Genomic DNA, 25,988 nt, shown 5'->3' with positions numbered 1-25,988 from the left:
TTACCAAATAGAATGCTACTTGAAGAGAACTCAGTTTAGGCATTTTGTAAAAAGCTTGGCTATGATTCTGGTGCTAGCTCATTAATTTTGGGGACCAGAACTCATGACAGCACAGTAAAGATAATTCTATAAATGTTTAAGCACATCTATATTTGTATTTCAATGAGCTACTGGTTATAAATCTGTCTATTCATAGTAATGGTTTTCGGCTTTCCTAAGCCCTAATTGGCTCAACTGTTATAAAACCAAATTCTTCAGCAATGAGGAAAATAGAAATTTTAACAAATGCTATTATGTAAATCTGGACTACTTTTAAAAAAAGATTTTACTTATTTATTCATGAGAGACACAGAGAGAGGTACAGACATAGGCAGAGTGAGAAGCAGGCTCCCTGTAGGGTACCCGATGCGGGACTCGATCCCAGGATCCCGGGATCACAGCCTGAGCTGAAGGCAGATGCTCAACCACTCAGCCATGGAGGCGTCCCAAATTAAGAACTTCTTAGTTTTGCCCTATTAAGTTTGACTTTCTCTGTTTTATCAAAGATCACATTTCTTTCTTTTTTTTTTTTTTAATTTTTATTTATTTATGATAGTCACAGAGAGAGAAAGAGAGAGAGGCAGAGACATAGGCAGAGGGAGAAGCAGGCTCCATGCACCGGGAGCCTGATGTGGGATTCGATCCCGGGTCTCCAGGATCGCGCCCTGGGCCAAAGGCAGGCGCCAAACCACTGCGCCACCCAGGGATCCCAGATCACATTTCATAATACTCTTGAGCGTTATTGGCAAGTTTAAGATGTGCAGCGATGTATATGTACCTCTCATTGGTTTTCAAGAACCCCCATGAAAGAACTTACTTGATTTTGTTGGTCAGAAGCCTTTGCTGGTGTGAGCAAAGTCCAAGAATTATAGAAGTTAATAAATAACCTTAAAATTTTCCAAATTTATGCAACATATTTTTTATATATTAATGAATCGGAGACTACTGTTGTCTTAAACTCAGATGAAAGGGGAAATAAAGCATTTCTTCTACATCAAAATCTTTTCACTGAAAATTGTGATTTTATAATTAAAAAAGAAAAGGAAAGTTTGAGTCATCTGTTGTGGCTTGTACATGTGTAATGGCCATTATGTTCTTGAGTTGCCTGTAATTGTTTAGGTAAAGGGACAAAAACTTCATCTTTTTTGTATTATAACTGATATAGTGATTACTCGCCACATATAGGCCTTTAAGGGCTAAGTGTAGTTCCTTATGTATTTGATGTTCTTACTCCACCTTAGTAATTCAAATACATGGAGAGAATGTTGTGAAAAAACTGATACAATTGTCACTTTGTCTAAAATCATAAAAAGGTAAAAAATTTAAAACTGCCTGTTAATTCACTATGATAGTGTTTATAAAACGTTGTGAAATTTTTCTATATTGTGTTCATTATTTTACTTTGACATACTTTGTCACTATATTCAGATGGAATCCTTTATTCAAATTAAAACTAAGTAAAAAAAACTAAAGAAAACTATGGGACAGAATCAAAAGAAAAGATTTTATTTATTTGACAGATAGAGAAAAAGTATGCATGAGCCGGGGGCAGGAGGGAGGCAAAAGGAGAAGCAGACACCCTGCTGAGCAGGGAGTGGGACTCTGACTTGGACTTAGAATCGGGCCTTCATCCCAGGGCTGTGAGATCATGACCTGAACTGAAAGGAGAAACTTAACCGACTGATCTGCCTAGGCACCACTATGGTACAGAATTTTTAAACATTACAGTTACCACTACTCAGCATAGCATCTGAAGCAAATGGGGGAAAAAAATGAAGGTTACAAAATTTAATAAGTTTTTGTTGATCTTAAATTCAAAGATCCTTTTTAATTTTTTGGAAATTTTAAGTCATTTTTGCCTACTGTTATCATGTTTTGCTTAAGTTTTTCAGTGTTAAATATTTTTTATAATATTCATTTATTTTATTTTAATTTTTACGGGGTAGGGGCAGTGGAGGAGAGGAGAATCTCAAGCAGGCTCCACATCCAGCATGAAGGGTTATGCAGGGCTTGATCTCATGACCCTGAGATCATGACCTGAGCTGAAATTAAGATTTGGATGCTTAATTGACTGAGCCACCCAGGCTCCCCAATATTTAGTTATTTAAATAAGTCCTTCCTATATTAGTTCAAATAAGCTCTTTTGTTTTCCCTGGGGAGATGGTTGTCTTTCACTTTGGAAACCATTTTTATTGGTTGTATCTTTGGCAACATATGGTTCAGGAGCTAAATAACTGCTATACAAATGAACTTTTAGACTCCAGCCCTTCCCTGAATTGGGAATTATTTGCAAATTCAAGAATATCAGTTAACAGTATTAATAGTAAAATTAACTGAAATCATTTGTTGATTTTTATTCATCTTTTCCTATTATAAATGTGCTACAATGATACCCTATTTACAACTCAGGAATAATTTTCAGTTTTGAGTGATTTATACTCTTGAGTCTTTAAAGGTATGAATCACTTTGTTTTGTCATATTACTTTTGTAGCTACATCAGAAAACTAAATCATGTGGTTATTTATAAAAGCTACTTGAGATAGATACGTGGCAAGTCATTGTGAGGTAAGGTATTTCCAGAGTAATAATCATACCCATTTAGAGGTTATTTGTGTGTTACAAAGATGGTAATCACAACAATAGATATTAAATTATTCTATTTAGTACAAATAACAATCATATGTCTGGGTACATTGCTTCAATAACAAACATAATTTTAAACAAAATTATATATAGTAACTGCCTTCTCTATTTCTGTTGCTACCATCCTAGTCTAAGCTCTTACCACCTCCTCTGTCTCTCTCCGCCCCTCTCCAATTCAATCAGTCATGACAGGTTTGAGTGCTAACTGTGCAAATAGTACACAAAACTGAGAACACAGTTGAGACCAGGAAGGACCTAGTCCTTACTACATTGAGTGTGCAATATAACAAGGAAGACTGAGATCGTTAAAGAATTGTAATTTGGTAATTGGAATGTGTTACAAAAGGAGAAGTTAGAGACGATGGGAGACTATCACAGGACCAACTGTAGCCTAATCTCAGAGTAGGTTGGAGATGGCTAGGTGAAGGAGGGGGTATAGGGTGAGTGCTCTAAGCAAAGTATACGTGGAAAGGCCAAGGTTGAGAAAGAACTTGAGCTCTAACTAGTATTGTTATACTGATGACTCTTACAGACTGACTTCAGAATGTAGGTAGAGGTTTTAGAGGTTGGGTTCTACTCAGATCTAAATACTAATCCTAACTGTGTAATTTATTATCTTTGTGACTTTAGGCAAATGACTTAATGACTGTAAAACTTGATTTCCTGGCCTATAAAATAGGATGATAAATTCCTATATAATCAGATTGCTGTGAGGATTTTTATTTATTTTTATTTTTTTAGGCTGTGAAGATTTAAATGAGGCAATGCATGTAAAGCTCTTAGCATAGTACCTGGAACATAGTAAATGCTCATTAAATGGGAGATAGTATTTGAATAGAATAGACCAAACTTGCTGATTTCTGCAAGCTACTTTTTTAGCCTTTGATTCTTCCTCCAATCTATCCTGAATATTACAGTTTACAACCCTTCTCTGAAATTCTAAAATCTGAAAGCTCTGAAAACAGAAACCTGACCCTACTTGAAGCTATATATAATCTTTGTCTATTTATCTTGTTTTGTGGAATATTCCTGTTTCACTGTTAACCTGAATGTATTTTATTTAGGGTGCTACATTAGATCCTACTGGGTGTATTTTGTAATATATGGAACACATACCATATTCCTTTCTAAAATTTTGCTCTAAATTCCAAAACATATCTGGCTTCAAGGGTTTCAGATAAGAGATTGTGGACTTGTACCACCTGAAGGCATATTCCTAAAATAGCACCATCTCCATGTCTGTCTCTGAATCAGAAAATCATAAGAACTCTCAGTAGCTGTGAGACTTAAGTCTAAACTACTCCCTGTAGCTTTCAAGATTATCTCTAACCTGTCCCCACCCTACATGTTCAAAATTTAGTACCTTCATTGTGAACCCTTTGTTTTATAAGGCTGTTTGCCTAAGTAAAATAAGATGTTCATGCTGCTACTTCTACCTAACTTCCTTCTTGTCCCCTCTTTCTGGCTATTCAAATCCTACCTAACAAGTAGGGCACAGTTTTTAAAAATTTCTTAAGGTATATTTATGTATTTCTTCTCTGACTTCCTATTGTACTTAATTTATTCACCAAATATTTGAGCAGATATTACATGCCAGCTAGTATTCTAAGTGTTAGAGATCCCAAAATGAATTAGACAGTTAAATTAAGGTCTTGGCTGTTAGGGAATTTGTTTATTAGAAACTAGGACACGAATAAGTAAATAAATAAGTGTACAAGATAATTTCATGTATTGGTTAATGCTGTGAAGATAATAAGATAGGACACGTGATAATGCCTAGGGAGGAGAGGTGTGTGACATACCTCAGAATCTCATAGTTTAAGTATTTGTTTATATGTGGTTAGATTTCACTCGAATTAGACTATAGAAGACTTAAGGACAGAACCATATCTTAAACTTGTATGTGCCATAAATTTCTGGGCATATGATGGGTACTCAGACATATTAATGCTTGGTTGAAACATTTCTCTTTTTTTAAAACAGTGAGGGTAAAACTTTCTTTATTAAATGGTGATCCCCACTTGGCTAACTCTTTGATCTCAGAGTATCTATTACGTATGAGTATGCTGTTTTAAAATATTTGTATTTGTGTAAAACTAGCTTACATTTATGTTCCTTTTTATTCATAGACTAAAAGATGAACTTTCATATCCAAATAATTTTCCCATTTGAAATAGTTTTGTACAAAGCAAATAAATGTTATTTCTGTACCTGCAGAAAAAGTTATGACTTTTAGAAACGTGGATTATTTCTGCAGTTCTTTCTGATTAATTCAAATACTAAATGATTTCCTCCAATTCATTAGTGTGATTTTTTTTTTAAAGACCTAAGTGGCAAATAAACATTTCCTCATTGCTTCATCCTTAGTCCTGAAACTGAGTTTGATTGTTAGAAAGAAGAGACTGCTGGATTCCTATATCATAGTAACTCCTCTTGGCAGTTAAAGATTGAAGTTCCTGACAAAAAAGCTTAAGACTGAGCTTATTTTGTTATGACAGATTTATGAAATTTATCCAGTGAAGTAACGTGGTCTCTTAATGGAATAAACTGAAGCCCTATACTGCAATGTCCTGTTTGATTTCTGGTGCATACACATTTTGTTCATTATAAATTAAAAGAGCATCTTGAGAAGAAAGTCCCAAAAGGAAATTTTTTTTTTTTTTGTCATAAAGAGTTGTGTAAAGAATTTTGTTTTGTAATAGCCAAGAACTTGGGCAGCCCCGGGGCCTCAGTGGTTTAGCACAGCCTTCAGCCCCAGGGCATGATCCTGGAGACCCGGGATCAAGTCCCATGTCAGGCTCCCTGCATGGAGCCTGCTTCTCCCTCTGCCTGTGTCTCTGCCTCTCTCTCTCTCCTCTCTCTCTCTCTCTCTCTGTCTCTCTGTGTCTCTCATGAACAAATAAAATTAAAAAAAAATATATATTTTTTTGTAATAGGCAAGAACTTTGGTGGGTTAAAATTTGAGGCTTTTGATTTGACAGTACTTCTGAGATGATGTCCCTATGGTTACAAAAATATAAAAGTAAGGCTTTATTGAAATGATGTAATGGACAATTTGAGATGCTAACAACAGCAAAGTAAGGTAGAGATTAGGAGCTTAATGCCTGTAACCTTTTTATCTCAACTACTAGACTTTTGCCCTTCAAGTGCAAGACCATGGCTCTTTAAATCCCCTTTAAATCTAGTATACTGCCAAATGATCTCTCATGTGTTCTAAATGCTAATGATGATGGAAGACTACAATGCCTAAGATGACATGTATATGTCTGAAAATGATGCTTAGTGTTAGGAGTTGAAATTATATTTTGGATTACTTTTAAATAGAAGCAGTAATCAGTGATTTTGAATGACAAAGTTTGCTTTCCTCCTGTCTTCTTAGAATTAAACTTCTACATTGATCTCAGTTATAAAAATCGGAATACATTTAGCTTTCTTGGTAAAATAAACACAACTGAGAGGTACTAAACTAAAAAAAATTTTTTAAAAGATTTTTTATTTATGAGAGAAAGACAGACAGACAATGCAGGGGGAGGAACAGAGGGAGAGGGACAAGTGGACCCTGTACTGAGCGTGGAGCCTGACATAGGACAGGGTCTCTGGACTTTGAGATCATTACCTGAGTTGAAATGAAGAGTTAGAATTTCAACCAACTGAGCCACCCAGGTTCCCCTCCAAAAAATCTTTACAATCAAGTATTTGAATGCTTGAACCCAATGTTCATCTTTGTTAATAGGTTATTAAATGGGGTGCCTGGGTGGCTCAGTGGTTGAGTGTTTGCCTTCAGCTCAGGGCCGGATCCCAGGATCCAGGATCAAGTCCCACATCAGGCTCCCTGCTAGGAGCCTGCATCTCCCTTTGCCTGTGTCTCTGCCCCACCCCCCCGTCTGTCTCTCATGAATACATAAATAAAATCTTTTAAAAAATAGGTTATTAAATGGCCTTGAATTTCCTTGATTTATTTTGCTGGTTTATAAAGTTTAGAGTGAGTACAGGATCTGAAAAGTTGAAAGTTAAGCCTTTGAAGAGTGCTTTCTTCTGTTACTGCCACTGATCTGAATAGATACTGGGCAGAAATTTTGTTCAGAGATTTCAAACTCTGGATCAGTGTTTGATATAGATGACGTTACTTAAGGGCCCTACTAATATAAAAAGTATATTGAGTTATTTCAGGGTGTTACCCTGTTAGAGTTCTCAGAATTTCTCTATTGTGATCTTTTATTAATCTCATCTTCAACTAAACTGCATTCTCCATAAAGGAATAATGAATGTTTATCTTGTTTATATTCTTAGTACTCAGTACTGAACAGGTGCATAGTAGATGCTCAAATATTCATTCAATTGAACCGAACATAGTTTTCTTTCTCATATTGCTGTTCTTAGCAAGAAACTTAAAGCTGGGTAAATAACTGACCATTTTTATTGCAGTGGTCAACTTATTTATTTATTTTTGAAAAGATTTTATTTATTTATTTGAGAGAGAGAGAGAGTGAGAGGATGAGAGGAGGGAGGGTCAGAGAGAGAAGCAGCCTCCCCACTGAGTGAGGAGCCAGATGCAGGGCTTGATCCTGGTACTCCAGAATCATGACCTGAGCCAAAGGCAGATGCTTACCTGACTGAACCACCTAGGTGCCCTGCAACTTATTTATTTAAAAGAGAAGAAAATAGCCAAATTGTGTGACTAAGTTCTTTAGTTGGTGGTGAGACTTTTGAATTATATACAGTTTAATTGTCCAATTTCTGTGCTAGAGTAATTGTATAATGTTTATACAACATTGTATTACCATGTAACAGCCACAAGAGTTGAATCTTTATATATTGCTGTCTTTAATTTCTGCCTGATTGAGAAAATTAAAACAATTTTCTTGCAACAATGACTCTTGAATTTCAATAAAAACTTTAGCATTCAGATTTATAAGTAAATCCACCCTTTCTCTTAAGGGGGTGAGACTCTGGAGTGATACTTTTATAATTATACAATACTCATAATACTGTACTAAATTGTATTTAATATAACTGGGTACAAATGAGGTTTAATAATCGAATTGCTTTACTAACTGCAAGCTTATTGCTTTTCCAGATTTGTTTTTAATGGAAATATATGGTCAATATACTTATTGATGTAATATGCCCTCATCCTAATGATTATTATTATTTGATTTGCACAATAAAAGCTTATAAAATAACTTTAATTAGTGCTTTTTATTCAGGGATGTGAGTCTAATAAAGGTTTTTTTTTTTGGTCATTTTTTCTTGATAGTAGCTCTACAGTTTGTACACAGGGGTAAAAATTATACTGTCTGCTTGCATGCTATATGAGAGAGAGAGAGATGGATGTACTTATATAAATTACATTCAGATAAAATTTGAGAGCTTGTCCCTAAAGAACATCATTATGAATGAAAAAAATTTTAGGATAATAAATCTTGAAAAATTTTTTTAATTGAGTATAGTTGACACACAATGTTTCATTAGATTCAAGTGTACAACATAGTGATTTGGTTTATTTATTATGTTATGCTCACCACAAGTATAGATGAAAATGTTTTTTAATAAAAACATTTAAGAATATGTTTAAAGTTTAGTTTAGAGGGAGGCGGCAAGATGGCAGAAGAGTAGGAGTCCTCAACTCATCTGGTCCCACAAACCTAGATAACATTCAAAATATCCTGAACACCTATGAATTTGGCCTCAGATTTAAAGAGAGAACAGCTGGAATGCTACAGAGAGAAAAGTTTTCCCTTCTAACAATGTAGGGAGGTGAAAAAAATTAAAAAAAAAAAATGAAGTGGGGGAGGGGAACCACAACTAGCAGGCTAAAGTGGAGCAGTGAAGCCTCCAGGGCATGAGGCCAGCCTTGGAAACCTTAAAAATCCGTGCTGGTGTTTTCCCTGACCGAAAATTGCTTAGCAGGGAAATCATTCAGAATTGCAGAAGTGGCAGTGAAGCCTCAAGATTCCTGGAGTCAGTATAAAAGAGGGGCAACGGGGGGGGGGGGGGATTTCACTGCAAACCGCGGTCCAATATCCGCATAGGGCTAGAGCGCTGCAGGCCTCTGGGCATTTGGGAGAAGCCATTCGATTAGGTGGACCGGCTCCAGAGTGGCCTTTGCACTAGAGTCTGGCAAAGGAAGGTGGTGACTGTACATGGTTCCAATTGGGACAGGCGGAAGCGGGGAGGGCACAAGAAAGCGAGAACTCTCTAGCCAATGGGTGCCCCGCAAGCTGTGCAGATGAGTGCACTTGCCTTGTTTTGAGGAACATTTAGGCCACTGTGGACTGGGAGACTGCGGTTAGTTACTCGTGGGGAGGTTGACTCCTGAGCTGCAAATCTGGCTGCCACCATTTTTTGGCCCGTCTTTGTTTCACTTTGTGGTTGGGAGAGGTGGGCCCTCTAAGGAAAAAAGGCCTCACAGGATAAACAGCTCATACTGATCCCAGCACCTGGCAAGGGGCCAGGATTCTCCGTCCAGGCACAGACATGTGGAATCAGCATGCAGACTCCTCCCCAAGAAGAACTGCTGGAAGAACAAGGGAAAAGCAAGTTTACTGAACAAGAAACACTGGAAAACTCCAGAAGTGATGGAGAATAGTATATAGAACTAGAGGGTCCTTCTTTTTTTTTTTTTTTCCCCCTCTTCCATTAGAACTAGTTTTTATGGGATCCCTGGGTGGTGCAGCGGTTTAGTGCCTGCCTTTGGCCCAGGGCACGATCCTGGAGACCCGGGATCGAATCCCACATCGGGCTCCCGGTGCATGGAGCCTGTTTCTCCCTCTGCCTGTGTCTCTGCCTCTCTCTCTCTGTGACTATCATAAATAAATAAAAATTAAAAAAAAAAACTAATTTTTATATCAGACTAAAAATTTCCAATACCTTTTTCTTTTCTCACCTGAACTACAATATTTTACCAACACTTCATTTTTAAGCTTTTTTCTTTTTGACTTTCATATTTCTACAATTACATGTCTTTGATATATTTTTGACTTCTGTAGTCCCTTCAAAATATTCAAATTATTTTTGGTAGATATACAAGGTATGGGTATTTGTATTTTGTTTTTTCTGACTTGTTTAGTTTTACAATGGTGGAAGTTATTACCTTGTATCACACATCCAAAATACAAACAGAACCAAGTGGTACACCGTATTGGTTCATTCTGTGAGATTATATCCTCTCTTCCATCCCACTGCCCCTCTCTTTTATTTTGTTTATGTTTTTGTGGTCAAGGTTGAGTCTTTACCTAAGTATTGCTGATTTATGTAAATTTGGGATTGAGCATCTTCTCACATACAGAACAAAACACACTCAGAACCAAGAGGGTCACCCTCTAAGTCCCCTTGGGGAGACTGTATCCTCTCCTCCCACCACTTCCTCACCACCACTCCTCCTTTCCTTCTTTCTTTTTTTTATTTGGTTTTTTATTCTTAGTATTTTGTTTTAATATTTGTTTTTCACTTTAGTGGTCCTTTTGTTTTATTTGATCTATTCTTTTTCTTTTATTTTCTGGTCAGTGACTTCAGAATCGTCTAGGGTACATTTTACTTAGGTTGGAGCTGATATTTTTGACTCAATCTGCTCATAAAGTCACTCTGCACTGGACAAAATGACTAGAAGGAAGAATTCACCACAAAAGAAGGAACCAGAAACAAGACTTTCTGCCACAGAGTTACAGATTTGGATTTAAATACAATGTCAGAAAGTCAGTTCAGGAGTACACTTATAAAGCTACTGGTGGCTATGGAAACAAAGCATAAAGGACTCTAGAGACTTCATTACTGCAGAATTGAGATGCAAACAGGCCAAAATTAAAAATAGATTAAATGAGATGCAATCCAAACAGGATGTTCTAACTGCTAGGGTTAATGAGGTGGAAGAAAGAGTGACATGGAAGACAAGTTGATGTCAAGGAAGGAAGCTGAGGATAAAAGAGAAAAACAAGAGGCCATGAAGAAAGACTTAGGGAAATAAATGATAGCTTGAAAAGGAAGAATATACATCTCATTGGGACTCCACAAGAGGCTGAGAGAGAGAGAGAGAGGTAGAGAGAGAGGACCACAAAGTATATTTGAACAAGTCATAGCTGATAACTTCCAAAACCTGGGGAGGAAACATGCATTCAGATCCAACAGACAGAGAGGATCCCCCAAAAATCAATTGAAACCATTCAACACCTCAACATTTAATAGTGAAACTTGGAAATTTCAAAGAATAATGTACTGTTTATATTACTATAGGTTAGTAATATAAGTTGAAGTCTAGAATTGTGGTACTTCCAATTTTTTTCTCTTTCAAGATTGCTTTGGTTATTTGGGGTTCTTTGTGGTTCCCTACAAATGTTAGGATTCTTTGTCTCAGTTCTGTGAAAAATGCTGTTGGTATTTCATAAGGATTCATTAAATATTTACATTGCTTTGGGTAGTATAGATATTTTACCAATAGTTGTTGTTCCACTCCATGAACTTGGAATGTCTTTCCATTTCTTTGCATTACCTTGAATTTTTTCCACGAGCATTTTATAGTTTTTAGAGTACAGGTTGTACACCCCTTTGGTTAAGTTCATCTCTATGTATTTTGTTATTTTTGATGGAATTGTAAATGGGATTATTTTCTTAATTCTGCTGCTTCATCTTCAGTGTATATAAATGCAGCAGACTTCTATACATTGATTTTTATATCCTAAATTCATACTAAATTCATTTATCAGTTCTAGTATTTTTTACTGGAGCAGGGTTTTTTGTGTTTTGTTTTTTTGGTGGGTTTTCTATATATTGTATCATGACATCTGCAAATAGTGAAGGTTTTAATTTTTCCTTGCCATTTTGGATGACTTTTTTTTCTTTTTCTTCTCTGATTTCTGTGGCTAGGATCTGTAGTGCTATATTTAACAAAAGTGGTAAGAGAACTTCCTTGTTTTGTTATGGACCTTTGAGGAAGAGCTCTGTTTTCCCCCTTTGAGTATGATGTTAGCTGTGGGTTTTTCATGGATGGCCTTTATTATGTTGAGGTATGTTCCCTTCAAACCTACTTTGTTGAGAGTTTTTATCTGACTGGATATTACATTTTTTCAAATGCTTTTTCTGCATCTATTGAAATGATCATATGGTTTTTATCCTTTCTCTCATTGATGTGACACATTGCATTGGTGAATTTGAATATTGAACCACCTGGGAATAAATCCTACTTGGTCGTGGTGATGATTTTTTCTAATGTATTGTTAGGTTCACTGTGCTAGTATTTTTTTGTGGATTTTTGCATCTGTGTTCATTAGGAATATTGGCCTGAAGTTCTCTTTTTTTGGTGGTATCTTTTTTTTTTTTTTAATTTTTTTTTTTTTATTTATTTGTGATAGTCACAGAGAGAGAGAGAGAATGAGGCAGAGACACAGGCAGAGGGAGAAGCAGGCTCCATGCACCGGGAGCCCGACGTGGGATTCGATCCCGGGTCTCCAGGATCGCGCCCTGGGCCAAAGGCAGGCGCCAAACCGCTGCGCCACCCAGGGATCCCTGGTGGTATCTTTATTTGGTTTTGGTATCAGGGTAATTCTGGCTGCACAGAATGAATTCATAAGTTTTCCTTTCTCTTCTATTTTTTTTAGAATAATTTGAATCAGTGAATCAGTATGAACTCTGAATAGGTATTAACTCTTCATTAAATGTTTGGTAAAATTCACCTGTTGAGCCATCTGGTTCTGGACTTTTGCTTGTTGCAAGGTTTTTATTACCGATACAATTTCATTGCTGGTAATAGGTCTGTTCAAATTTTGAATTTCTTTCTATTTCACCTTTATTAGTTTATATGGTTCTAGCAATTTATCCATTTTTACTAGGTTGTCCAATTTTTATGTATACTGTTTTTCATATTTTCTTATAACTATTTCTGTGCTTTTGTCATTTCTTCTCTTTCATTAGTGATTTTAATTATTTGAGTCCTTTCTCTGTTTTTCCTGATAAGTCTGGCTGAAAGTTTGTCAATTTATTTTTGCAATGAACCAGCTCCTGGTTTCATTGATCTGTTCTATTTTTTTTTTTTTTAATGTTTCTTTATAACTTATTTCAACTTTAATCTTCATTATTTTTTCCCTTGTGCTGGTTTTAGGTTTTGTTTGTTGTTCTTTTTCTAGGTCTTTCAGGTGTAAGGCGGTTGAGAGTTTTCATGCTTTTTGAGGTAGGGGAATATTGCTAACAACTTCTGTCCTGAACCATTTTGGCTACATCTCAAAGATTTTGGATCTTTGTGTTTTCATTTTCCTTTGTTTTCATGTGTGTTTTAATTTCTTCTTTTATTTCCTGGTTGACCCATTCATTGTTCAGTAGCATGTTGTTTAAGCTCCACGTATTTGTGGCTTTCTAGATTTCTTCTTGTGGATGACTTCTAGTTTCATAGCATTGTGGTCAGAAAAGATACATGATATGACTTCAGTCTTGAATTTGTTGATGTTTGTTTTGTGGCCTATATGTTACCTATCATGGAGAATGTTGCATGTATGCTTGAAAAGCATGTGTATTTATCATTGTAGGATGAAATGTTCTAAATATATCAGTTTGATCCATGTGTTTCAAAATACCATTTCCTTGTTGATTTTTTGTTTAGATGACCTGTCCATTGATGTAAGTGGAGTATTTAAATGCCCTAGTATTATTTTATCATTATTGATTGATTCTTTTATGTTTGTGTTTATACCTGCTTTGTGTATTTGGATGCTTCTGCATTGGGTGCATAAATTTTTATAACAGTTATGTCTTCTGGTATTGTTCCTTTTATTATTGTCTATTGTTTTTTGTCTCTTGTTAGTCTTTATTTTAAAGTCTGCTTTGTCTAATATAAATGTTGGTACTCTGGCTTTTGTTTGGCATCTTTTTGCATGATAGATGTTTCTCTGTCCCCTCACTTTCAATCTGCAGGTGTCTTGTCTAAGACATGTCCTGTAGGCAGCATAGAGATGGGTCTTGTGTTTTTATCCATGTCCTGTAGGCAGCATGCATGTCCTGTAGGCAGCATAGAGATGAGTCTTGTGTTTTTATCCATGCTGAGATCCTATGTGTTTTGATTGGAGCATTTAGTCCATTTATATTCAAAGTAATTATTTATATGTATGTATTTATTACCATTTTATTACTTTGTGATTGTTTCTTAATATTTTCTCTGATCCTTTCTTGTCTTTCACTTTTTCATGGTTTACTGATTTTAGTTTCCCCTTTCCACAGTGTATACTTTAATATTTTTTATAGGGTTGGTTTAGTGGTCATGAACTCCTTTAGTTTTTGTCTGTCTAGGAAACTATTTCTCCTTCTATTCTGAATGATATCCTGACTGGATAGAGTATTCTTGGCTGCCTATTTTTTCCATTTGGCACTTGAAATATGTCATTCCACTCCCTTCTGTTTTGCCAAGGTCCTGATGAAAAATCTTCTGCTACCTTTGTGGGGTTTCATTTGTATATTACTGTGTTCTTTTGTCTTGCTGCTTTTTAAAAAAATTTATTTATTTATTCATGAGAGACACAGAGAGAGAGAGAGGCAGAGACACAGGCAGAAGGAGAAGCAGGCTCCATGCAGGGAGCCCGATGTGGGACTCGATCCTGGGAATCCAGGATCGCACCCTGGGCCAAAGCAGGCACAGAACTGCTGAGCCACCCAGGCGTCCCTGTCTTGCTGCTTTTAAATTTTCTTCTTTATCATTATATTTTGCCAACTTAAATACAATATGTCTTGGTGTGGGTCTGCTTTTGTTGATTTTGATGGGATTTCACTCTGCCTCCTGAATCTGGATACCTGTTTCCCTCCCTAGATTAGGGAAGTTTTCAGTTTTGTTTCTTCTAATAAATTTTCTACCCCCTTTACTCTTTTCTTCTTCTTATGGGACTCCTATAGTATAAATGTTATGTTTGAGGGCAGCACTCTGTTCTCATTTTACACAATTCTTTTGTCTCCCTTTTATGCAACTTGGTTATTTTTCATTTCTCTGCTTTCTAGGTCATTAATTTCTCCCTCCACTTTTTCTAGCCTGTTCTTTCCAGAAAGCATGTTTCTCAGTTCATGTATGTCCTTTATCTCTGCTGTTATTCCTCATCTCTGTTATAGGTCTAACTCATGTCTTCCATTATTTACTCAAGCCAAGTGAGTATCCTTATGATCATTGCTTTAAATACTACATCAGGTGGGTTACTTATATCTGTTTCACCTAGATCTCTGGCTGTCATCTTGTACTGTTCTTTCATATGGTATAAATTTCTCTGTCTTCTGAGTTTAAGTCTCTGTTTATTTCTCTGTGTTAGGAAAGTCAGTTATGTCTCCTGTTCTTGTGGGTAATGGCATTATAAAGAAGAAGTCTTTATATGTAGTGCTTGCTACATGTGCTGTGCTATTTTGTGCTGGCCAGTTTTTCTTTCAGGCCAGTTGTCTGTAGAGGTTGTCTTTGCCTTGTTGTGGCAGTATTTTGTTCCCGGACTGAATATGGCCCATTTTGACTAGGTGTGTTCTGATCTTCTTGTTGTACTGCTGCCAAAACTGAGACTCAGCAAATCTTTCAAGTCAGGAGATGCAATGTGAGCAGGGGTTGGACTAGCCTTCTAGGTTAGGAGGCTCAAAGTCCTGCTGCTCAGGCAAGTGACACTGACATTTCCAGAAGTGCGGTTCTACCAGGATGTCCTGGGCAGGTTGGCGTAAGTTAGGTAGTGAGTGTTAACACTGTGTTGGTTCCCGTAGGTTGCCCTGTCCTTAGGAAGAGAGGCAGTTGAGGGAAATGGCACCTGACAGTTTCTTTGTTTCTGGAAGTTCTCTGTATAAACTCTTCCTCTCTGGGATGTGTTCTGAAATGAGCATGTAACCTCCCCACCGTGTACCCTAGTTGTTCTTCAGATTCCTTTTTCCATGTTGTATGTCTGCATGTCTTTTGCTTGCCTTTTCTCCAGGAGCTTCCCTAATGCCCTCGGGGTCTAGCTCAGCTAAGCCCACTGACCTTTAAAACTCCAGGCTTTAAACTGTGCTGCTTGTCAGAAGTCTCCAAATTGAAATTCAGCTCCTCTCACTTTCCAAGGCAGTTGTTAGAGTGATTTCTTTTATCCATGTGCTCCCCTGTGTGTAAGTATGTCTCTTCCCTTTCTCTGGCTCCCTCCCCACTGCAGAGGCTAAGATCTGTTTTTCTCCCAAACTGTGGCTCTGCCCTTCCTACCTTCTTTGATGTGGTCTTTTCTCTTTCTTTAGTTGTGGAGTTTGTTCTATCAGTTTTCATTTAATACCCCAGTCAGTTTCTGGGGTATTAAGATGATTTGATAGTTATCTAGTTATATTCATTGGATAAGGCAAGCCTAGGGTCCTCTACTCCACTGCCATCTTTCAACCTCCATGTTTCCATTTAAATAGGCTGGACAGACTGGGTCTCACTGAACAAAAAACTCCAAAAGGAGGGATTATGGAGTAATGGATATAGAAATATGGAAATGGAAAAGGGCATTGCTGTCAGAGGGAAGAGCTAGTGCATGTGACTGACTGCATTGCATTACTGAAGAACAGTGAAGTCGTCACTGTGACTGTAGGTGAGGGAATTAAAGGGACAGTAGTAGGAGATGAGGTCAGAGGGATCTGGAGAGAGTACAGATCAGGAGGGCTTTGTAGGGTGCTGGAAGGATTTTGACTTATGCTTCATAAAGTAGAGAGCTGTTGGAAAGTTTTGAGCAAAGGAGTGACACTATCACATTTGGTTTTACCACTATCACTTTGATATGTTCAAAGTTAACTAGTATGGTAAAGATGGAAGCAGGGAGACAGGCTAGGATGTTATTACAGAAATCTAGGTAAGAGGTGATGATGGCTTGAACTGAATCTTCCCTTTAAGATTACTTTGGCAATGAGGAGAGAATGGAAACAGAGGTAATTATTAGATAGCTGTTTCCAGGGATTAGAATCTAAAAAGAGAGAGTTTGTGTGAGAATGAAGAAGAAATTATAGAACATATATTGTGGGACTTGACAACTGCTTGGCTATAGGGAATGAAGGAGTAACATGAAAGTCTTAAGCCTGGATAAATGGAATATAGATAGTACCATTAACATAATATTATACTCCTTTTTGAGAGTTTGTCCTGACCCTCTGAAACAGTATCTTTACCTCTTTGTGCTCATGTTGTGTTTCCACTGGGTTATTAATTGTATACTCATTTTTCCTCCTGCCATCCTCCTTGAAAGCTTAGGGAAGTGGTCTCACTCTTAGAATTTTGGCAATATTAAGGAGTAATTAGGAAGGTAAAATTTAAGAATTCATTTGCATATACAATTTATGTGAATTATAACCAATCAGCCACATGTGAGTTCTGTAGATTACATGTGAAATGTGTTGGGGAAGGACTTTGGGTGCCAGAGGAATTCTCTTTGGTAAGATACTTGACTTCCTGGTTAATGATGGGAAAAGGCAGTTACCTAAATGGATTATCTGTGAACTTGAGTTTACCACGAACTGTTTCAATTCAGTAATTCAATCCTAGTATCCTAGATCTTGATTATAATAACTGAAAAGTTTATATGTTGACTGAGAGTTAGTATGTAGTCATAACCAGATAGATCTGTGGTCCTTGGGCAGGTCATTTAGCCTCTTCAAGTTTCAGTTTCATTATTTGTAAACTGAGAGGTTTTGACCAGATTATTATAAATTCCATCCAACTTTAATAGTCTCTAACTCCATACTGTGTAATTAAGTATGGACAAAAAAGTTGATTACATAAAAAAGAGAGTAGGGTGAGAGAAGAAAACTCAAGTTTCTTCCTATAAGACAAGGTGGAAATATTACTAACAATAACTTTTTTCTTGTTTCTGTCCCCCATGATCAAACTGTCACCATACATTCAATTGAAATATAAATTCAAACCATTCCAAATATATTTGTACCTTAAGTTAGATAAATTGACCAAATCACATTGTATTTTCCCTTAATTTATATTTTCACTTTGAAGATACTGATGTGTCTTTAATTTTGAGTTTATATCCCCAAAAGATAGAAAGAAAAGAAATAATTGCTTGAACAAGTGTATAATCTGCCTACTAATACCACAGGTGGACAGGTACATATCCAGATGGTGGCATGGTAGTTGAAAATTTGACATTTCTCACTCTGAAATTACATTACTGGCAATCATGAAGCTTGCCTTTATGCATAAAGATTTTAACTCAGTAGGAAACTTAAGAAGAAATATATAGAGATAGTCTTACAGTGAATTAATCTCTCTTAAAACGGCTTCAGTTCTGTTATAAATATTCCTCCTTCTTTTTTTTTCCCATAGGCAATAAAATTTGATTGGAGTGTGATGAAGGCATAGTACAAAAATGTAGAAGTGTAGGTCCCTGAGGGAATCAATGGATTGAAAGTAGAAAAAGAACTATACATATAATAGTGTATTTGTTCCAACTGATCCAGAGGAGGATGATCCTTAACAGCATTTGATTGATGATATTTGAGACAATTTCATGAGATCCTGAGACCAAATCCTTTTCATTTACTTAGAACTCATAATTAATTCTCCTTACCAGTGGTATGACCACATTTTTCTTAGTAAAAAGGGATGTGAGCATGCTTGACCAAGTTGATGCACATAATTCAGCTTCTTTTGGAAGACATAAATGTATAGGATATGGCAGAAAGATTAATTTCAATTCTTAAGAGGTCATTTTTAAACAAATCTTTTTCCTTCCTAATCATAATTTTTAAGTAGCATTTCAACATACTTATAATAGCTGCCTTTCATGCTGATCATATGTTATTGTAAGATCTTGAATTATCTTCTGAATCATGGAATTTTACTAAATTATTAATTATCATTTTGCTTTACCGTAAATTGCCTTATTACTTTTGTATTGCTGTAGTCTAATTCCTCAAATAATGGTGCCCATTTTGTTGTGTGGTAGTTTTTAAGTACTGTATTTTATTAACTAGGATACACCATTTGAAGTGTTTCTCAGTATTAGAAATAGAGAACCACAGGCAAAAAACAAGTGTTGGAATTTTTGAGAAATGGACATATATTAACAGAATCAGTTAATTCAGTTTGATCTAGAATATTTATAAATATGTTCTTTAATTATCTATAAGATGTTAACTGAATTCTAGACTCAGCTATTTCATTTTATTTCATTACTATTAAATGTAACATTTTTCCTATTCTATTTTAAAATTTAGTTTTTTAAAAAACATGACTCATTCTAAGATTTTGAAAAAACTTGAAAGGGCTTATGACTTTGATATATCTTTTCTCATGTTTGAGCACTATGGTAATGATGCCTGATCCAAATTTAACTTTGGGACTTTGCTAGTCATCTTTAAACAAATAGACACCCCCATCCAAGTCTTCATTTTTAATCTCCTTAAAGAGTTTTTTTTCCTTTTGTAAAGAATGTATGTGGTTATTTATTTAAACTTGCGAATTGTTTTTGATTAGTTATGATTAATAAAATAAATGGGTATAATTAAATTATTAATTTGTTTGATCTATGAATTTCTTTTATCTGACAGGTTTTCTTTTTTTTTTTTTCCTTTTGGTTTTAATAGAACATTCAAATAAAAACTTTGGCAGATGATGTGGTAAGGTGGTCTTAGTAGCATGTTGTTATGTTATTTATGCATGTTGCTTTTTTACTAAAGTGGGTGGACATTAAAGCATTGATGTATGTAAGATATAAAATATCTAGATGTTTACAAAGTACAGTAAAATAGAAGATTTGTCAAGAGCGTGACTTTTCTCTTTTTGGATATCAAAGTAAAGAATTATATGAGAGCTCGATAAAATTTTGATATTATCCTGATACATACCTTAACCAGAATATTTTTTTGTATGTCTATAAAGCTAACTCTAGAAAATACAGATTTTTTTTCTTTTTTGATAGCCAAATAAACTGTGATTAAGTAAAAGATTAATAGCAATACTGGGGGAAATTATTTTAAAATAGAAAGGAAGCCAAGTTTATTATGTTAGGTAAGTGCTATTAAATTTAAAATTCTTACATGTTTTGACCTGAGGCTATCATAAAACTTAAAAGTTATGGGTTTAATATTTAAGTGTGCCCTTTTATAGCTAAACTTAAAATATAGTATTTTAAACAGTGTCAATTTTTTCTTTGTGAAATTACAAATAATGTAAAAATTATTAGTGATTTAAGGAGGTAAAAGCATATAGCTTGACTTCATTTTCTTATTAAGAGATAGCTGAAAAAAACCAGTTTTCTAGATAGAAATGAAGGGCATAGTGGAAGATCAAGTATATCTGTAAATAATGCTAGTCTGTAAAAAGCTAACACTGCAAAAGTGTCATGAAGGGACAGGAGCAGAGATATATTGAGTTAATGGTCGATTCCATACTTAAATGCTTTTATGTCCACCATATTTTTTAGTGAAATTTGATTGTTGGATATATACTCTAGCTTATTTGGGATTACTTAATATTTTTTCTTGACTTGTTTGAAAATATACTACATATCTAAACAAATGTAATTTTCCTCAAGGAGTCAAAAGAAAATTGGAATATAGTTCAAGATAATTTGAAAAAAATGAATCTTAATGTAAACATTGGGATAGGAACCAGGGACTTAATAAATTTAGCAAGTCACTTTTTCTGTGAAATGAGAGAATTAGTCTAGATGATTTTTCAGATTACTTTCCAGCTCTAAAACACAATGTTTTATATAATCTTTTTGTAAGATACCATGTACTGAAATAATTTTTGTAATCCTAAATAAGCTACATAAAACTGCTCATATTTCTGTCAAAGTATAACATTTTATTAAAAAAATGTTCTTTGAATCAAAATGAAAAGTATGTTCTTTTAATTGGGGGGATGGAACCAACAGAAATTTTTATAAGTTGCTGTAGTAACTTCTGTGATGCATTTTGTATTTTTGAAATAATTTGTAAGGACTCAGTAACATGGCAATGAAGATTACTGTCCTCACATCTAACATGTTTGCTTGTTTAACATGATTTGATGGTATGCATGTGCTTTCTAACAGAAATCATTACTGATTTTTGAGGTGTGATGTTTTGTGGTTTAAAACAGATTGGGCTGTTTACATGTACCTGGAGTCATTAGTACACTTTATATGAAATAGCAAGCTAATTATTAGAGATTGTACATGGAATCAAAGTTTTAGAGTCAATATCCATAAAATATCAGGTTCTTCATAATAGTATTTGTAGGAAGAAGATATTTCTATGTATGTTAACATTGCCATTAAGCAGAAAAGGTGATGTCTTGTTATCCCCAAATGTTAGGGAAAAAAAGTAAGGGAAGTAATGATAAATAGCAGCTGAGTGCACTAAACAGATCAACTTATTTAAATCTCAGAATAACTTTGTGGTATAGGTAATATTATTTATTTATTTAACATATATTAACTTGTTATCTGTATTTTAAATATTTTATTTATTTATTTTAGAGAAAGAATAATCCTAAGCAGACGGCCCACTGAGCATGGAGCCCTATGTGGGGCTTGATCTCATGACCCCTAGATCATGACCTGAGCCAAAATCAAGAGTCAGACACTTAACCAACTGAGCCAGTCTCCCCTTGTTATCCATGTTTTAGAGATTAGGAAACAGTACACATAATTTGCATAGGATTCCTCAGGTAGTAAATGACAGGTTCAAACCCAGGCAGTCTGGCTTCAGAGTTGGTGTTCTTCATCATTATACTCGAACACTATGCTGACAAAGTATCCATAGATACTTGTCACAGTTTTTGGCACTTTGAAGAGGGAAACATTACTCTAATTTCCCCCTTAGAATTAAATATTAGGGTTCTTTTTATTTACTTTCTTTATTTCTCATAGTTCAAATTTGCTGCCAAAGCCATATTCTCTCTTAAACAACCACATGACTTTGATGCAGGACTTTTTTTCTTTTTTACCTACTTACTATGTAAATAGAAATAATAAAAGACTAAGGTTTACTTTTGAGGAATACTTTCACACTTTAGACTTCCAGGATTGAAAAACTACTATAAATTTTCAAAGTTGTACAATCTCTAACTGGAGCTTGTTGCTTAAAGTAAGAGTCTGTCAAAAGACAATAATGATATATATTATACTAAGTGCTATTTTTATGTTTCAGTACTTCATATTTGTGATTCTGGGTTTCTCTCTTAGAGTTTCTTATTTTTTTCTTTGTAGCGTGACCGAATTACAAGTTTTAGAAAATCTACAGTCAAAAAAGAAAAACCTCTTATTCAACATCCTATTGATTCTCAAGTTGCAATGAGTGAGTTTCCAGCAGCTCAACCATTATATGATGAACGATCTTTGAATTTGTCAGAAAAAGAAGTACTGGATCTTTTTGAAAAAATGATGGTAAGTTAAACCCCTACTTTTGTTGTAATTTTAAAATGTATGTGCCCAGAGTAGCATGGGATTTTAAGTAGATGTGTTTGTATAGACGGTGTTTATATCACGTAAAGGAGAGAACAGAAACCTGTTGATAAAACAGAACTATTTTCAGAAGTATCTGGTTTTTGAAAAACATCCAAACCTGACTATTACTTTTACAATGGACTCCAGAAAGCAGGAGCTCTCTTACTTATTTATTTGTGTTCTCTAGTATTTTGTAGTCTTTGGGACATTGAATTCATTTTTTTTAAATGAGTTTTTTTAACTAGTTTGCATTTCTGTGAAATAAAACAGGTCAAAGTTTACTTTGCTGAAAACAACACAAGCTATCTTATTGGGTATATGAAATAGAGTTGGGAAGACAGAGGGTAAAAAATTAAAAAACAAAATGGACGAGAAACAGTGCCTGGAAAGAGAAGGAAGATGGCAGTGGAGTAGGAGGACCCTAGGCTCAACTTGTCGCAGAAACAGAAGTGGATAACTATCAAATCATTCTAAATACCTCAGAAATTGACCTGAAGACTGAGAGAACAAACTCTAGAACTAAAGGGAGAGAAGAGGCCATATCAAAGAAGATAGGAAGTGCAGAGACATGCTTTAGGGGAAAACTAAATCAAAGCTACTAAAGAAGGGAGGGAATTCTGGTCTGGAGAAGCAGAGAGAGAGACAGGCAGGCAGAGAGAAGGAAAGAAGGAAAGAGAGGAAGAAAGAAAGAGGAAAGAAAAAAGAAAGGGAAAGGAAAGAAAGAAAAGCACTTAGGGGGAAGCACATGAAGAATGTTTCTTCAAAGCCATTGGCTTGGAAGATAAGAGGGGCTGAATTTCATGAGTTCCTGAACCAGCAGGGATTAAAGCCTGGAGTTTTGAAGGTCAGCAAACTTGGCTGGATAGAGTCCTGAGGGCACTGACCTGCTCTTGAAGAGAAGGTAGGCAAACAACCCAGGGACAGAGGGCATGGAAACAGTGATCAGAAGAGCACCTGGAACACGTGGGGATTATTTGCTATCCTCTGAGTTTGCCCCTGAGAGGTTGCATTCACTGAGACACCTCTCTGAGAACAACGGAGCTGGCTGGAGCCATTCCCCTCCCCCACACATAACACCATAAAAAGTGATCTAATTGCTGGAAGCAGCAGAGCACCAACACTGGCTGCATAATTTACTTACACCAAGCCCCACCCCTCTGTGCATTATTGGAACTACCCTTCTCAGGCTTGCTACAGGACCAGCATGGTGGGCCTCACCTCAGAAGACCAACATAAATCCCTGACCTCACCACATCTCCTGACCAGGGAGTTTTACAGGGCCTCAGTTCCAGTGGAGGTGGTGACAAGCCTCATTTCATAAGCAGACCAGAGCACACCTGGTTAAACTCCCCACATTCAGGCCAGAGTCCAAACACTGGCCACAGTAAGCAAGGAGAGGCTCTGCAGAACACTGGCCTGAAGGATAGAGCAACTCAAACACAATAGCAGGGCACATGCAGCACACAGCAGAGACACTCCCTGAAGCTCCAGGCCTTGGACACTACATGACCTTTTCTTCATAAGGCAGTTACTTTCAGGAGCAGGAGATATGACTGACTTTTCTAATACACAGAGGAGAGAGGCTTAGAGAAAATGCAGAGACAAAGGAATTTATCCCAAAGGAATGAACAAGATAAGACCTCAGCTACAAATTTAAGTGAAACAGAAAGAAGTAACATGACTAATGAAGAATTTAAAGCAATGATCATGGGATGCCTGGATGGCTCAGCAGTTGAACAGAGTTCCAGGATCGAGTCCCACGTCGTGCTCCCTGCATGGGAGCCTGCTTCTCCCTCTGCCTATGTCTCTGCCCCCCTCTCTCTCTTTCTGTGTCTCTCATGAATAAATAGATAAAATCTTAAAAAAAATAAAGCAACGATCATAAGGATACTCACTGGGATTGAGAAAAGAATAGAAGATATCAGTGACAGCCTTACCACAGAGATAACACATTTTTAAAAGATTTTATTTTATTCATGAGAGATAGAGAGAGGTAGAGACATAGGCAGAGGGAGAAGCAGATTCCCCACACGAGGCCAAGGCAGGACTCAATCCCATGACCCCGGGATCATGCCCTGAGCCAAAGGCAGATGCTCAACCACTGAGCCACCCTGGTACCCCCAGAGATACAACATATTAATTGACCTAGCAGTAACATTTGATACAGTTGATCATTTTCTCCAATTTGAAATGCTTCCCCCTTCCCTTACCCCCAACATTGATTTGGTTTTCCCCCTGCTTCTTTGGTGCTTCTTTTCAATCTTCTTTGCTGATTCCTTTTCATGTTCTCAATCTTTAAAGTAGAGACCCAGGGATCAGTGCTTGGACATCTTTTCCTCTCTTTTAATATTATCTTCTTTGGTAATTACAACTAGTACTGTGCTTTTAAGTTCCACTTGTGTACTCACAGTTCTCAAATTTATCTCCAAAGTTAGTCCTCATGTCTGAACTTTAGACTCACATATTAAACTTCAAAAACAACATCTCACCTTGGATGATGGGTAGAATTAAACAAAGGAGCATATTCAAAACTGAACTGCTGATATTCCCCTCCAAACCTGCTCCTCCCACTGTATTCCACTTCTTAGCTGATGGCATATCCATATGTCCAAAATCTTTGGAATGGTCTTTGACTACTTTTTTTTTTTTTATCTGCAATTCATTTTGTAACCCATGTATTCTTCCTTCAAAGTAAAGTACTTGGAATAACTGACCATTTCTTATTACCTTTGTTGGTCCCACACTAGTTGAAATCTCACCTGGGCTCCCATAGTAGTGATAGGACTATAGGACTATTGCAACTCTTAATTGATCTCCATGCTTCACCATGACCCTCTACAGCATATTTTAACACAGAAATATTATCTACTTAAATCCTGAACAATGTCATATCAGTTGGCTTATCAAATCTGTCCCAGGGTTCCCATTTCATTGGTATACAGAAGCTTATAATAGCCTGTAAGGGCCTATATGATATGATTCCCACCTTACTTCTTACTTCTTTGGTATCTTCCTATGCTACTTTTCCCATTTGCTTTCAGACATGTACCTGCCTTTTTTTTTTTTTTAAGATTTTTAAATTTATTTATTCATGACAGACACAGAGAGAGAGAGGGGCAGAGACACAGGGAGAGGGAGAAGCAGGCCCCGTGCAGAGAGCCCAGTCTCCAGGATCACACCCCGGGCTGAAGGTGGAGCTAAACCGCTGGGCCACTGGGGTTGCCCACCTGCCCTTTTCTTTTCTTTTCTTTTCTTTTTTTTTTTAATAATTGTAGCCGTAGGCAAAAATGATTGTTGGTAGTTTCTAAATTTTTCAATTTGTGTAGAGTATTTACAGTGCTTTAAAACTTTTTACAACATTTCTATTTTGTGGTTTGAATATTCTAATGTTAATGAGAATATTACCTCTTTCCTCTTTAAATGTGTTATGTTTTTCTAAAAGATTTGCTTGTGGATTCATAAATGTGATTTATTTTATTTTATTTTTTAAATAATAAATTTATTTTTTATTGGTGTTCAATTTGCCAACATACAGAATAACACCCAGTGCTCATCATAAATGTGATTTAAAGAAAGGTACAACTTAAAGCCGCATTTTCTCTATTGGGAGTTTTTCTTTCCATGGGGATTTCAGAATAGGAAATGAGATAAATACGATTTGATTAAAAGTAACCAAAAGATCAATAAATATTTTTTTAAGAATTATATCTCTTCCTTGAGAGAAGTCTATTTGTACATTGAACATTATATATTTTATATGTTATCTTTAATTTGACCATTATTTATAGTGAAGAAGTTATTTTATGAATTATGATAGCTTTCATTTACTATGCACTTATTGGCCAGGCATGTAACTAAATAGTTTATATGTATTATTTCAATTGATCCTTATGAAAAAGCCACAAAGTAGACGACATAGTTGTACTCCA

At 35.9% G+C, this 25,988-nt stretch overlaps 1 protein-coding gene across 7 annotated transcripts in view; it reads left to right on the top strand.

Moving 5' to 3' along the window:
* The window catches only part of DIAPH2 (diaphanous related formin 2), a 1,054,304-nt gene that overhangs the window by 51,683 nt on the left and 976,633 nt on the right, over positions 1-25,988 (top strand). For 5 of the 7 annotated variants that reach the window (XM_072816467.1, XM_072816462.1, XM_072816461.1 and 2 more), the window contains exons 2-3: positions 19,211-19,243; positions 21,823-21,999. In XM_072816467.1, the coding sequence (XP_072672568.1) occupies positions 19,211-19,243; positions 21,823-21,999 (210 nt within the window). The remainder of the gene's footprint in view (positions 1-19,210; positions 19,244-21,822; positions 22,000-25,988) is intronic. The other 2 variants (XM_072816464.1, XM_072816463.1) reach the window with 1 other exon arrangement.

This window comes from Canis lupus, chromosome X (assembly GCF_048164855.1).
Source record: "Canis lupus baileyi chromosome X, mCanLup2.hap1, whole genome shotgun sequence".
NCBI classification, from domain to species: Eukaryota; Metazoa; Chordata; class Mammalia; order Carnivora; family Canidae; genus Canis; species Canis lupus.
This window is presented reverse-complemented; position numbering and strand designations above follow the sequence as displayed.